Here is a 13,179-nt window from a genome sequence, read left to right as displayed (position 1 = left end):
TTAGACGGCTCGGAAATGACGCGCACTGCTTGTAATCCGACGCAGCAAATTTGCGGCAATCGAAAACCCAATTCTAGTCAGTAACTTACTTGGGATTGGCCAAGTGGCCGCTAATTGGATTAGGGCAATTAGTCTAAGACGGGCTGGACACAAGTGGCCATAGGTATAAAGACCTGGCCAGGGTTCCGCCGCAGGCATTAGCGCCGAGTCCGCGCCACGAGAGTCAGTGTCAGCCGTCCTGCTATGGACAGCGAGTAGTGGCCCCAGCAGAGTAGCCATCCGAGATCAGACGAAGCCACCACCGAAGCACCACAGCAGCAGCCATGATCAGCCTGAATCCCCCCAGTTACGCCTATATGCGCGATGGGAGCAATCTCAGTCTGGCGGAGAGTGTGCCCGCCGAAATCATGCACATGGTGGATCCCTACTGGTACCAGTGGCCTCCGCTGGAGCCCATGTGGTTCGGCATCATTGGCTTTGTTATCGCCATTCTCGGCACCATGTCGCTTACGGGTAACTTCATCGTGATGTACATCTTCACCTCGTCGAAGGGACTGCGCACTCCCTCCAACATGTTCGTGGTGAACCTGGCCTTCTCCGACTTCATGATGATGTTCACTATGTTCCCGCCCGTGGTTCTGAACGGCTTCTATGGCACCTGGATCATGGGTCCCTTCCTGTGCGAACTTTATGGCATGTTCGGCTCGCTCTTTGGCTGCGTCTCGATCTGGTCTATGACCCTGATCGCCTACGATCGCTACTGCGTGATCGTCAAGGGAATGGCCAGGAAGCCACTGACAGCCACTGCGGCAGTCCTGCGACTCCTGGTCGTCTGGATCATCTGCGGCGCCTGGGCCCTTATGCCGCTCTTCGGCTGGAATCGCTATGTGCCCGAGGGCAACATGACCGCCTGCGGCACCGATTACTTCGCCAAGGACTGGTGGAACCGGTCCTACATCATTGTCTACTCGCTGTGGGTCTACCTTACGCCGCTGCTGACCATCATCTTTTCCTACTGGCACATCATGAAGGTGAGCATATTGGACTCTATTAGAGCAAGACTTACAAGGATCATTCCTTCTATCTTTCAGGCGGTGGCTGCCCACGAGAAGGCCATGCGGGAGCAGGCCAAGAAGATGAACGTGGCTTCGCTGCGCAACAGCGAGGCTGACAAGAGCAAGGCCATTGAGATCAAGCTGGCCAAGGTGGCCCTAACCACCATATCGCTCTGGTTCTTCGCCTGGACCCCGTACACCATCATCAACTATGCGGGAATCTTCGAGTCCATGCACCTGAGTCCGCTCAGCACCATCTGCGGCTCCGTGTTCGCCAAGGCCAATGCGGTGTGCAACCCCATTGTGTACGGCTTGAGGTAGGTGTTTTACCAGAATTATCTATACCTTTACCATTACTTGATCTCCTCAAGAAACCTATGAGAAAGTCTGTTCCAACTTCGCGGAACTCTCTAGAAACTCGGTGACTCCTCTTTTGGGCTTTCAAGATATTCATATCTCTGGAAATTCATTTGACTCTGCAGCCGCTCGTGGGGAACTTATGTGACACTCCAGAAGCCCTCATTTTTTATTACTAATACACAAAATCTGTGTTTTAAATTGGCTTATTGTCACGAAATGCATGATGACAGACATAAGGAATTTGGGAGAATTCGCCCCAGATTACTTTAACGCTCTCAAATTACAGATTTTGTGAGAAAATGACGAATTATCTGTTCTCATGCGGAAATATTGGTGGCCATTATGAATTCATACCATATAAAATCCTTTTTTCCACAGCCATCCCAAGTACAAGCAGGTGCTCAGGGAGAAGATGCCCTGCCTGGCATGTGGCAAGGACGACTTCGCCTCGGACTCGAGAACTCAGGCTACGGCGGAGATCAGCGAGTCGCAGGCCTAAGCGGATCAGAGACGACGACTGCAGACGTGAGGAACTGACGGCTCTAGATCTACACAGACTCAACTATTTTGCAAGGACACCTCAACGAAAACCCAAAAAAAGATGGCAATTAAAAAATGTAAAAAAAATACTGTGAAAATACAACTGCAATTGATACAAAATCAAAATGAAGTGTGTTATTCTTTGAGTGGAGTCTTTATATAGTTCTCGACAAAGTTTGCGCCTTTATTAAAAAAAACCAACTAACATTTCAAACATTTCAAGCTTTTGCCAAAGCCAGGGGATCAGAGGAGTAGTAGTGCGAGGTCAGTGTCCTTTTCGGTATCAGTTTCGAGGGATCGTAGGAGTTCTCAGCCGTAGTAGGTCTGCAAACCGAGGTCTATCAGGGTGTCATTGTTGCGTCTTTCGCGCAACTCCTGGGTGAAGAGTGCGCGTCCTTGCAGCAGAATAAAGTCGATGAGCCTGCGGTCCGAGCTCTGACGCAGTGCATCCGGATCACTGCGTTTGCGAAGGTAGTTGAAGCAGCAGGTCCTGGGTGAAGTGGAAATAATCAGGGTCGGGTGATTTTAAGGACTCTTCACTAAGCCTGAACACTCACCGAAAGTGCTTGGTGCCGCAGGCGCTGGCACACTCCTTGCCACAGGTGTCGCACTTGATGGCGTTGGAGCTGGAAAGGCACACCAACCACATGCCTGTAGGAGGAATAGGGGAAAGAGATTAACTAACTACTGTTGCCACTCCTCAAATAAGCTTCCAGAAGCCACTCACATAGCATGATGATCTGGAGGTGAGCCAGCCAATGCATCGTGTTCTTGGTCATTGGTCGGCGTGCTGCTCAAGTGTTTGTGCAACTCATAAGATCCTTGACTCGTCGTGGCCCGTCCAGTATCCTACAGAATCCGCATCTGAAAGGACCGACAAGACGGTCGACGGGCTTATATACGCTCCTTGGACAGGAGCAACAGGCTGGACTCTCACACTCCGGACTTAGGTCCATTCAAAGTGCTCAATGAAGCATGCGGCGGATGGATAACCAGAGGACCACTCGACATGTGCTGCATAATAAGTAACGCAGACAATTGCAGCTTGCGCAACAAGTTTATGGGGTTATTTTGGGGTTGCGACATGGGGCGGGGGGCGAATCACAGCAGCTGGACGCAGGCCGTAAAAGTTCTTAATCGAGATACTGACAAGTTTTGCATATAAAAGGGTTAAATAAATTAGGAGAGGTTCATGGAAGAAGTCACTCAAGCTGTATTTCAAATAATTACTATATTTACCTAAGGGAGAACTGGCATATTTTACACATTACATTACATTAACGGTATAATCAGACACATTCTACAGAGAAAGAAGTTTATTATAGAACGTTCGTATTTAAAACATCAGTTTACTCTATTAATCCTGCTATAAAGTAGAAATAATATTTATAACGAACTTTTCAAATTCTTACGATATTGGAGAACGTATTTCTGATGGTCTGGCCATACCGCAAACGTATCGCTTTGTGAGGCCTGGCAGCACTGGCCGGCAATGTTGCCAGAATCATGAGTTTTAGTGTGCCCAGAATCCGCGAACGCGAAAATGTTTAAACTTTTTTAAGGATAGTGCCATATTTTTATCTGGCCATACTGCAATCGGCCGAAATTAGTGATAATAATAATAATATTAATATTAAATGATAATGTGGGAGCCTCCACGACTAAGTGCCTCCCTGCGCGCCAAGACGGAGCTGGAGGCGCGAAGCCGCCGTTTCAGCGTCCTCCGGCAAGCCAAAACCACCGCCGCGGCGTCCACGACAACAAACTCCCATGAGTAAGTTGTGATTTCACCATAACTGAAATTCCACTTAAAATCAAATACAAATCCCCTTGCAGCAAGGAGGAGCAGACCATAGCCAAGCTGCTGGCCCAGATGCCGGCGGGGAAGCAGCCGGCCGCCAAGGTCCAGCTGCAGAAGCTGCGAAACCTCGTGCAGGAATGCATGGGCTACGAGGAGCAGCCACAGGTGGTGGAGCACGCCGCCCTCTACCTGTTCTGGCTGCTGCTCGAGCAGCGGGTGCTCCTGGTGGCCACCAGCAACCGGCTGCACGGCATGTTCGGCAACACCTTTGACCGCAAGCAGACCCAGATCCACGACTGCGTTCTGGCCATCGGCGATGCCCTGGAGGAGAACGAGAGGGCGCAGCTAAAGCGCTGGCAGCAGGCACAACGCAAGGCGCCCGGCGTCGGTCCCCTGTGGGGGGCCCACGTCCACGTCAAGTGCCGGCCGGCAGAGTGGATGGACATCAGCCTGCTGACGGACATGGCTCCGGACTCCCTGCTCAAGAATCGCACGGTCAAGAAGTTCTCCATGCGGTACAAGGCCAAGTGTGAGGCGGCGGCCACAAAGCGCCTGGACGCCGAGACCAGCAAGCTGAGCACGGAGCTCCAGAGTCTTCTCGGAATCGCCGAGAAGCTGGACGACGAACACCTGCTGAATCGCGTGGGAGACATGCTCGGCTCCAAGCGCAGCAGCGAGGAGTTGCAGAACGAGCTGATGGAGCTGCTCGGATTCGATCACTTCGAGCTGGTGGGACAGCTGCTCCAGGAGCGGGACAAGATTGCCCGGCAGCTGGACCAGTTCGCCACCCGATCCCGTCGTGTCAAGGAAGTGAAGCAGAAGCGCAGCAAGGCGGCGGCCGGTGGTGCAGCTGCGGAGCGACGGCCCACGGTGGCCAGCGCCGTGGTGGTGCAGTCGGCCCAGGAGAAGCAGTTGGGCAAGATGCAGCGGCGGGAGGAGAAAAAGCTGCACCGCATCATGCGCAGCATCAAGGACGAGGAGGATCAGGACGATCCGGGATGTGCGGTGGCCGTATCTGTGCAGCAGCTGCGCATGCAGCACCAACGAAGACTTCTGGAGGCCGCCCAGCGGGAGCCACTGCTGCTCAGCACCAAGGCAGCCAAGGCGGACGCCAAGCAGGCGGCATACAACCAGCCCATTCACTATCCCTACGTGTTCGACAGCCAGCTGACGGCGAAGCAGCACGCCGGCTTCATTGGAGGCAGCCGGATAACCCTGCCGGACAATGCCCAGCGCGTGGACAACAAGCAGTGGGAGGAGGTGAAGATCCCGGCCAGTGAGCCGCCACCCCTCACGGTGGGCAACAAGCGCATCCAAATCGAAGAGCTGGACGACGTTGGCAGGCTGGCCTTCGCCAACTGCAAGGAGCTGAACCGCATCCAATCCGTGGTCTATCCGGTGGCGTACCACAGCAACGAAAACATGCTGGTCTGCGCGCCAACGGGTGCCGGCAAGACGAACGTGGCCATGCTGACCATTGTGCACACGATCCGCTGTCACCTGGAGCAGGGAATCATCAATCGGGACGAGTTCAAGATCGTCTACATTGCCCCCATGAAGGCCCTGGCCGCCGAGATGGTGGAGAACTTCTCCAAGCGTCTGAAATCTTTGCAGATCGCGGTCAGGGAACTCACGGGCGACATGCAGCTGACCAAGGCGGAAATGGCGGCCACCCAGATACTGGTCACCACGCCGGAGAAGTGGGATGTGGTCACGAGAAAGGGTAAGCTAACCAGAAAGTCGCAAGTTATTGCTCATCCAGTTCCTTTGCAGGCAGCGGCGACGTAGCCCTGATTAGTCTGGTGAAGCTACTCATCATTGACGAAGTGCATCTGCTGCACGGCGAACGAGGTCCCGTGGTGGAGGCACTGGTGGCGCGCACCCTCCGCCTTGTGGAGTCCTCGCAGTCGATGATTCGCATTGTGGGCTTGTCTGCCACTCTGCCCAACTACATCGATGTGGCCCACTTCCTGCGGGTGAATCCCATGAAGGGTCTGTTTTACTTCGACTCCCGATTTCGGCCCGTTCCGCTGGACACCAACTTCGTGGGCATAAAGTCCGTGAAGCCGCTGCAGCAGATCGCCGACATGGACCAGTGCTGCTACCAGAAGTGCTTGGAGATGGTGCAGCAGGGTCACCAGGTGATGGTCTTTGTCCATGCCCGCAATGCCACCGTGAGAACGGCCAACGTGATCCGTGAACTGGCCCAGCAGAACGGCACCAGTGCCGTGTTCCTGCCCAAGGACTCGAATGCCTTTGGCTTGGCCAATCGTTCGGTGCAGAAGAGCCGAAACAAGCAGCTGGTGGACCTCTTCTCCTGCGGCCTGGCCATGCACCATGCGGGCATGCTGCGGGCGGACCGACAAATGGTAGAGAAGTATTTCGTTGAGGGTCACATCTCGGTGCTGGTGTGCACGGCCACCCTGGCCTGGGGTGTCAATCTGCCGGCCCACGCTGTCATAATCCGGGGAACGGATATCTACGATGCCAAGCACGGCAGCTTCGTGGACCTGGGCATTCTGGATGTGCTCCAGATCTTCGGACGCGCCGGTCGCCCCCAGTTCGACAAGAGCGGCGTAGGCACCATCATCACCAGCTACGACAAGCTGAACCACTACTTGTCGCTGCTCACCAACCAATTCCCCATCGAATCCAACTTTGTGCAGTGTCTGGCGGACAATCTCAATGCGGAGATTGGTCTGGGCACCATTTCGAATGTGGAGGAAGCCATCGAGTGGCTGAGTTACACGTAAGTCGCTTGCATGCGAAGAATTTCCAGTGGATTACGGTTCCCCTTACAGATACCTCTTTGTTCGGATGCGCATCAATCCCCATGTCTACGGCATCGAATATGCGGAGCTGCAGAAGGATCCCACGCTGGAGGCACGCCGGCGAGCCCTCATTATGAATGCCTCGATGAGTCTGGACAAGGCCCGGATGATGCGCTTCAACCAGCGCACCATGGACATGAATATCACTGACCTGGGAAGGACGGCCTCGCATTTCTACATCAAATACGACACAGTGGAGACCTTTAACGAGCTGATGAAGCCCTTTATGAACGAGGCGGAGATCTTGGCCATGATTTCGCAGGCCCAGGAGTTCCAGCAGCTCAAGGTGCGCGACGATGAGATGGAGGAACTGGACGATCTGAGGAGCTACTACTGCAAGATAAAGCCATTCGGGGGCAGTGAGAATATCTGCGGAAAGGTAAGCTGTCTTACCCACATTTTTCCACTTTTACTTAACACAAAAATATATTTTTCTGGCCAGGTTAACATCCTTATTCAAACATACCTTTCCAATGGCTACGTCAAGTCCTTCTCGCTCAGCTCCGACATGTCCTACATCACCACCAATATCGGACGCATCGCGCGAGCTCTGTTCTCCATTGTCCTGCGTCAGAACAATGCCGTTTTATCGGGACGCATGCTGCAGCTCTGCAAGATGTTCGAGCGGCGGCAGTGGGATCTGGACAGCGACCTGCGCCAGTTTCCCGCCATCAATGCCGAGACCATTGAGAAGCTAGAGCGACGCGGCCTCAGTGTCTACCGGCTGAGGGACATGGAGCAGCGCGAGCTGAAGGAGTGGCTGCGCAGCGATCGCTATGCCGAGCTGGTGATCCGCTCTGCCCAGGAGCTGCCCATGCTGGAGGTGGAGGCGAGTCTGCAGCCAATCACGCGAACCGTACTGCGCATCAAGGTGGACATCTGGCCCAGCTTCACGTGGAACGATCGTGTGCACGGAAAGACGTGCCAGAGCTTCTGGCTGTGGATCGAGGATCCAGAGTCCAACTACATATACCACTCGGAGCTGTTCCAGGTGACCCGCAAGACGGTGTTCAGTGGCCAGTCGCAACAACTGGTGATGACCATTCCGCTGAAGGAGCCCCTGCCGCCGCAGTATTACATCCGTGTGAGCAGCGACAGCTGGCTGGGCAGCACCACCTGCATTCCATTGTCCTTCCAACATCTGGTGCTGCCGGAGCACCATCCGCCGCTGACGGAGCTGCTGCCCCTGCGCCCGCTGCCGGTCAGCTGCCTGAAGAACGTCCTCTACGAGTCCATGTACAGCTTCACCCACTTCAACCCCATCCAGACGCAGATATTCCACTGCCTCTACCACACGGACAACAACGTGCTCCTGGGAGCGCCCACTGGCAGTGGCAAGACCATCGTGGCCGAAATAGCCATTTTCCGGGCCCTCAACCAGAACCCCAAGTGCAAGGTGGTGTACATAGCGCCGCTCAAGGCGCTGGTGAAGGAGCGGATATCGGACTGGGAGCAGCGCTTCCAGCGGTCCGCCCTGGGACTCAAGGTGGTTGAGCTCACGGGCGATGTCACGCCCGACATCCAGGCCATACGTGAGTCCCAGTTGATTGTGACCACGCCGGAGAAGTGGGATGGCATCAGTCGCTCTTGGCAAACGCGCGAGTACGTGCAGCACGTCTCCCTCATAGTCATCGACGAGATCCACCTGCTGGGCGAGGATCGAGGTCCGGTCATCGAGGTGATTGTCTCGCGCACAAACTTCATCCGCTCGCACACGGGCCGGGCCATCCGCATCGTGGGACTTTCCACTGCCCTGGCAAATGCCCAGGATCTGGCCAACTGGCTGGGCATCACCAAGATGGGTCTGTACAACTTCAAGCCCTCAGTGCGCCCGGTACCGCTGCAGGTGCACATCAACGGGTTCCCCGGCAAACACTACTGCCCGCGTATGGCCACCATGAACCGACCCACGTTCCAGGCCATCCGAACCTACTCCCCCTGCGAGCCAACCATCGTGTTTGTCTCCTCGCGTCGCCAGACTCGCCTCACAGCCCTGGACCTGATCACCTTTGTGGCCGGCGATTCCAATCCCAAGCAGTTCCTGCACATCGCCGAGCGCGAGATGGAGCTGATCCTGCAGAACATTCGCGACCAGAACCTGAAGTTCTGCCTGGCCTTTGGCATTGGACTGCATCACGCCGGTCTGCAGGAGCAGGATCGCAAGTGCGTGGAGGAGCTCTTCCTCAACCGGAAGATCCAGGTGCTGGTGGCCACCGCCACGCTGGCATGGGGCGTTAACCTGCCCGCCCACCTGGTGGTGATCAAGGGCACCGAGTACTTCGATGGCAAGGTGAAGAAGTACGTGGATATGCCCATTACGGACGTGCTGCAGATGATGGGCCGGGCTGGACGGCCGCAGTTTGACAACGAGGGAGTGGCCGTCGTTCTGGTGCACGACGAAAAGAAGAACTTCTACAAGAAGTTCCTGTACGACCCGTTCCCAGTGGAGTCCAGCCTGCTGGGCGTTTTGCCGGAGCACATTAACGCCGAGATCGTGGCTGGAACGGTTCAGACCAAGCAGGCGGCCCTGGACTACCTCACATGGACGTACTTCTTCAGGCGTCTCCTTAGGAATCCCTCGTACTACCAGCTGCAGGGTGTCGAGCCGGAGAATGTGAATGCATTCATGTCCAATCTGGTGGACCGCGTGATCTACGAACTCTCTGGAGCCGCCTGCTTGGTGGAGCGCGACGGATGCCTGGTGCCGACCTTCTTGGGACGCATCAGTTCCTACTACTACCTGTCGTACCGCACAATGAAGCACTTCCTGGAGGATCTGCAGTCAGGCATGGGCACCAAGGAGGTTCTCCTGGCCATCGCCGATTCCTACGAATTCGACCAGCAACCAGTTCGGCACAACGAAGACAAGTACAACGAGCAGATGGCCGACACGAGTCGCTACAGGCCCCCGTCCGCCTCCTGGGACTCGCCGTACACCAAGACATTCCTTCTCCTCCAGGCTCACTTCTCCCGACAGTCGTTGCCCAACTCGGATTACCTGACGGACACCAAGTCGGCCCTGGACAACGCCACGCGCGTGATGCAGGCTATGGTGGACTACACGGCGGAACGGGGCTGGCTGTCGACCACTTTGGTTGTGCAGCAGCTGATGCAGTGCGTGATTCAGGCACGCTGGTTCGACGCCAGCGAATTCCTAACACTGCCAGGTGTAAACGAGGACAATCTCGATGTGTTCCTGGACATACCGCACGACGATCACGACTACTTGACGCTGCCCGTGCTGAGGGAGCTGTGCAGCAGGGAGTACGAGGTGCTGGCTAGGCCTCTGAGGGATGCCTTCGAGGAGCAGGAGATCGAGCAGATGTACAAGGTAAGCACTAGGAGGCTCCAAAGGTATTCTGGATTCTGTATTCTGTGTATTTGCAGGTCATTCAAGACATGCCCGAGATTGCCCTGCAAATCTCAGTGGAAGGGCGCTACTTGGAGGAGGAGTACGCCAAGCGGCCGCTCTCACTTGCCGCCGACACCAAGGGCTACTGGATGCCCCTGCATGCCAACGAGGACTACGTCCTGGCTGTGGACATGCAGCGACTCAATGCCCAAGCACAGAAGCGAGCTGGCGGGCGGGGCTACACGGTGCACTGTCCCAAGTATCCAAAGCCCAAGAACGAGGCCTGGTTCCTGACCCTGGGCTCCCAGGCCAACGACGAGCTGTTCGCCATGAAGCGGGTCACCGTTCGGGGCCAGCGCTCCTCCAATCGCATCTCCTTCCAGGCCACACCGCGGCGTGGACGCCTGCAGCTCACGCTGTATCTGATGTCTGATTGCCTGATCGGCTTCGATCAGCAGTACAACCTGCAGTTCGAGATTATCGAGACGAAGGAAGTCTAATCCTAGACGAATATCGTAGCATTCTGTAGACTTGAGGCTTAGCTATTAGGAAATGGATGTTCAAATAGTAATCGATCAGTGGGATAGTGATTCCCTCGGCACAACTTGCGTATTTAATGTGTGATCCTTCAAGATATGTTTAACATTTCTACCATTAGTAACTTCGACACGAAGCCCTTTGTTAACCAACCCCGTTGAACAGGCATACATGCATACATAAAAACCGATGAATAAACATTTTTATTACGTGAAAATAATTATTTTGTGTCCCTAATTTAACTAAACAATATTTTTTGCTTAAACTCGAACTTTGACTATAGATCAGGGATCGATTTACTACCAAAAAATTGATCTGGAAAGTTGAAAAATGTACGTATACCATAATTTTTGAAGGATTTAAAATTTGAGAATAAAATTAAATTTCAAATTATTTTTTAAAAATTAAAATTAACAGGTAAAGTTGAATAATAAGCATTACATTCAATTTTTTCTATATAAAAGAAAATAACTCTTAATTTATGAGTTTTATTTTCAAAATTATAACTTGTATAACAGTTATTTTATCTACATGTACACAGTGTAAAAAAAATTAATACATGTTTGCTTAGTTTCCCCACCAGATGTCGCCATTATGTTGAAGGGTTTATCTATAAAAACGTTAAAACTGTGTTATCATAGCAATCTGATAAAAAAATCGTTATTATTTTTATACCCTTGCAGGGTATTATAATTTCAGTCAGAAGTTTGCAACGCAGTGAAGGAGACGTTTCCGACCCTATAAACCATATATATTCTTGATCAGCATCAACAGGGGAATCTTTCTAGATATGTCAGGAAGAAATCGATTTTTTGGCCATTTTTGCAAAATTTTATAAGGGGTTACATCATTAAAATTTTTGATTTTGATAAAAAATTGAATTTTAAAAATTTTTAAATGAAGTATACAGATTTATTAACTGTAGAAAATCTTGCACAGAACAGTTTTCCGATTTAAAATTAATGCTCTTTTGGCCGAGTTATGATATTTTTAATTTTAAAAATTTATTGAAAAAATCAAGAAGTTTTTTTTTATAAAAAATTAGATTTTATAATACAAAATAATATTTTTCTAAGTCAAGGAATCATTTCCGACCCCATAAACCATATATATTCTTGATCAGCATCAACAGAGGAATCTTTCTAGACATGTCCGGAAGAAATCGATTTTTTGGCCATTTTCGCAAAATTTTATAAGGGGTAACATCATTAAAATTAGCAAAAATGGCCAAAAATTTTGATTTCTTAAAATTTTAAATTTGGTACGCAGTTTTTTTAAATTAATAAAAACTAACACAAAACTGCTTTCCGAATCGAAATTAATGTATTTTTGGCTTAGTTATGATATATTTTAATTGTTACCTGCAAGGGTATACAAACTTTGGCTGGCCAAAGAAAGCTTTCTTTCTTGTTTTTTTTTTAACTTTTTATGGCGTCACACCATACACATGTTCAAAAATTTATAAATCCTTAATAAAAAACAATTTTTTATTTCAATAGACATCTGAAGAGGCCTAGATTTGAAATATACAGGGGAGATTACTTTTAATGGCTCTTGGTTTCTTTGTTTATTAAGGGAAAACCTCAATTCATCTAGAATTCGATTGTAACTCGAAATCGAAACCTTAAAAGGTAAAAGGAATATTAAACCGATGTCTTCAATCACTTAATCATTAATCCCAAAAGCCCCCTGTATGCACTAAGTCGCGTTTTTAATCATCAAAATATATCCCAAGAAAGAACCATTATTCGCAGTAAAAATATGTAAACGATCCCACCTCGTCCAGATGTATTGTTTACGTGAGGCGTCTTTTAATGGCGAGTTTTATCTGAATCCTGCCCACTTCTGGTCCGCTCCCCATCCCCCACACATGGCGCTGAGAAATGTAAGCATATTCCAGTGATTAATGCAGATGCCCACCACATCGGTCCCGGTCCCCGAGGGGTCCGCTCCTCGACTGGCGGCGGATAAGGACCTGGTGGGTGCGCCGAGCTCCGCCGTCCTTCTCCCGCAACGTTTGAGTAATTAAACTTGATTAATTGTCTAGTCAGCATGAAGGTAAAAATCGGCGTAGCCAAGATAACAAAACGGAAATGGAAATTAATTAATATGAGGCTGAATAAAACAAAAAGAGAAAAATAATGAACAAGTTTACTTTGGCCTCCTCCGGGGGCTATTCGATTGGGGATCACCCCAAAAGTATAATCAATAGGTACGGGTCCAGGACAGCGACCAATTTAATTTGCACCTGCCCAATTTACACATTCCCCAATGCAGTTATCCCACCTTCAGCGCTGGAATTCCATAATCAGCAAACAAATAAATAAACAGCTGGAAAACTTTTCAGTTACTTTTGCACCTTGGGCACGTAAAGGGTTTCATTTTGTCTTGGCACGCCAACTTTTAAGCCAAATCAGCGATGGCAGCCAAAGAAATTTATTTAATTTACGTCGCAAAATGGGAAACTGGCCAAGTTCCTATTATATTAAATACCTTAATACCTTCGAATATATATTAAGAGTATTTTTAGTGTAAAATCGGTTAGTTTTGTCAGTCTATAGGTTCACCAAAATCCGGAAAGGAAAAATATGATAGCCGCTAAACACTAACAAAAGTGTTGGATAGGGCTAGAAGAAAACTCGTATGACGCGATATTTCGTTCAAGTTTGCAATGCATATATCGATTAACTTCGACTACTAACT

General features: G+C 50.9%; 3 protein-coding genes across 3 annotated transcripts; 2 read left to right on the top strand and 1 right to left on the bottom strand.

Moving 5' to 3' along the window:
• Window positions 1-175: 175 nt before the first annotated feature.
• Window positions 176-2,081, top strand: Rh6 (Rhodopsin 6). Its single transcript, XM_017175989.3, has 3 exons — window positions 176-1,031; window positions 1,092-1,372; window positions 1,794-2,081. Exons 1-3 carry the CDS (start codon window positions 324-326, stop codon window positions 1,912-1,914), a joined length of 1,110 nt encoding a protein of 369 aa, XP_017031478.1. The 5' UTR covers window positions 176-323; the 3' UTR covers window positions 1,915-2,081.
• Window positions 2,082-2,114: 33 nt separating this feature from the next.
• On the bottom strand, window positions 2,115-2,807 carry Trissin (trissin). The gene is made up of 3 exons (XM_017175990.3): window positions 2,683-2,807; window positions 2,513-2,606; window positions 2,115-2,445 (listed from the first exon to the last, which is right to left on the bottom strand). The coding sequence occupies exons 1-3, from the start codon at window positions 2,732-2,734 to the stop codon at window positions 2,265-2,267; spliced, it is 327 nt and encodes a 108-aa protein (XP_017031479.1). The 5' UTR covers window positions 2,735-2,807; the 3' UTR covers window positions 2,115-2,264.
• A 727-nt stretch (window positions 2,808-3,534) lies between these two features.
• Window positions 3,535-10,696, top strand: obe (activating signal cointegrator 1 complex subunit obelus). The gene is made up of 6 exons (XM_017175988.3): window positions 3,535-3,729; window positions 3,792-5,479; window positions 5,530-6,505; window positions 6,558-6,966; window positions 7,030-9,918; window positions 9,975-10,696. Exons 1-6 carry the CDS (start codon window positions 3,593-3,595, stop codon window positions 10,437-10,439), a joined length of 6,564 nt encoding a protein of 2,187 aa, XP_017031477.1. The 5' UTR covers window positions 3,535-3,592; the 3' UTR covers window positions 10,440-10,696.
• Window positions 10,697-13,179: the final 2,483 nt, after the last annotated feature.

This window comes from Drosophila kikkawai, chromosome 3R, assembly GCF_030179895.1.
Source record: "Drosophila kikkawai strain 14028-0561.14 chromosome 3R, DkikHiC1v2, whole genome shotgun sequence".
NCBI lineage: Eukaryota > Metazoa > Arthropoda > Insecta > Diptera > Drosophilidae > Drosophila > Drosophila kikkawai.
Note: the sequence above shows the minus strand (reverse complement) of the source record. Positions and strands in the feature narration are given on the sequence as shown.

Excerpts from the sequence above, each read along its gene's own strand:
- Rh6 (XM_017175989.3), top strand. The coding sequence starts at position 324 with ATGATCAGCCTGAATCCCCCCAGTTACGCCTATATGCGCGATGGGAGC. Across the intron at positions 1,032-1,091 it reads CCTACTGGCACATCATGAAG|GCGGTGGCTGCCCACGAGAA; the intron begins GTGAGCATATTG and ends TCTATCTTTCAG. Across the intron at positions 1,373-1,793 it reads CCCATTGTGTACGGCTTGAG|CCATCCCAAGTACAAGCAGG; the intron begins GTAGGTGTTTTA and ends TTTTTTCCACAG.
- Trissin (XM_017175990.3), bottom strand. The coding sequence starts at position 2,734 with ATGACCAAGAACACGATGCATTGGCTGGCTCACCTCCAGATCATCATG. Across the intron at positions 2,607-2,682 it reads CCTCCAGATCATCATGCTAT|GCATGTGGTTGGTGTGCCTT; the intron begins GTGAGTGGCTTC and ends TTCCTCCTACAG. Across the intron at positions 2,446-2,512 it reads TGCGGCACCAAGCACTTTCG|GACCTGCTGCTTCAACTACC; the intron begins GTGAGTGTTCAG and ends CACTTCACCCAG.
- obe (XM_017175988.3), top strand. The coding sequence starts at position 3,593 with ATGATAATGTGGGAGCCTCCACGACTAAGTGCCTCCCTGCGCGCCAAG. Across the intron at positions 6,506-6,557 it reads ATCGAGTGGCTGAGTTACAC|ATACCTCTTTGTTCGGATGC; the intron begins GTAAGTCGCTTG and ends TTCCCCTTACAG. Across the intron at positions 6,967-7,029 it reads GTGAGAATATCTGCGGAAAG|GTTAACATCCTTATTCAAAC; the intron begins GTAAGCTGTCTT and ends TTTTCTGGCCAG.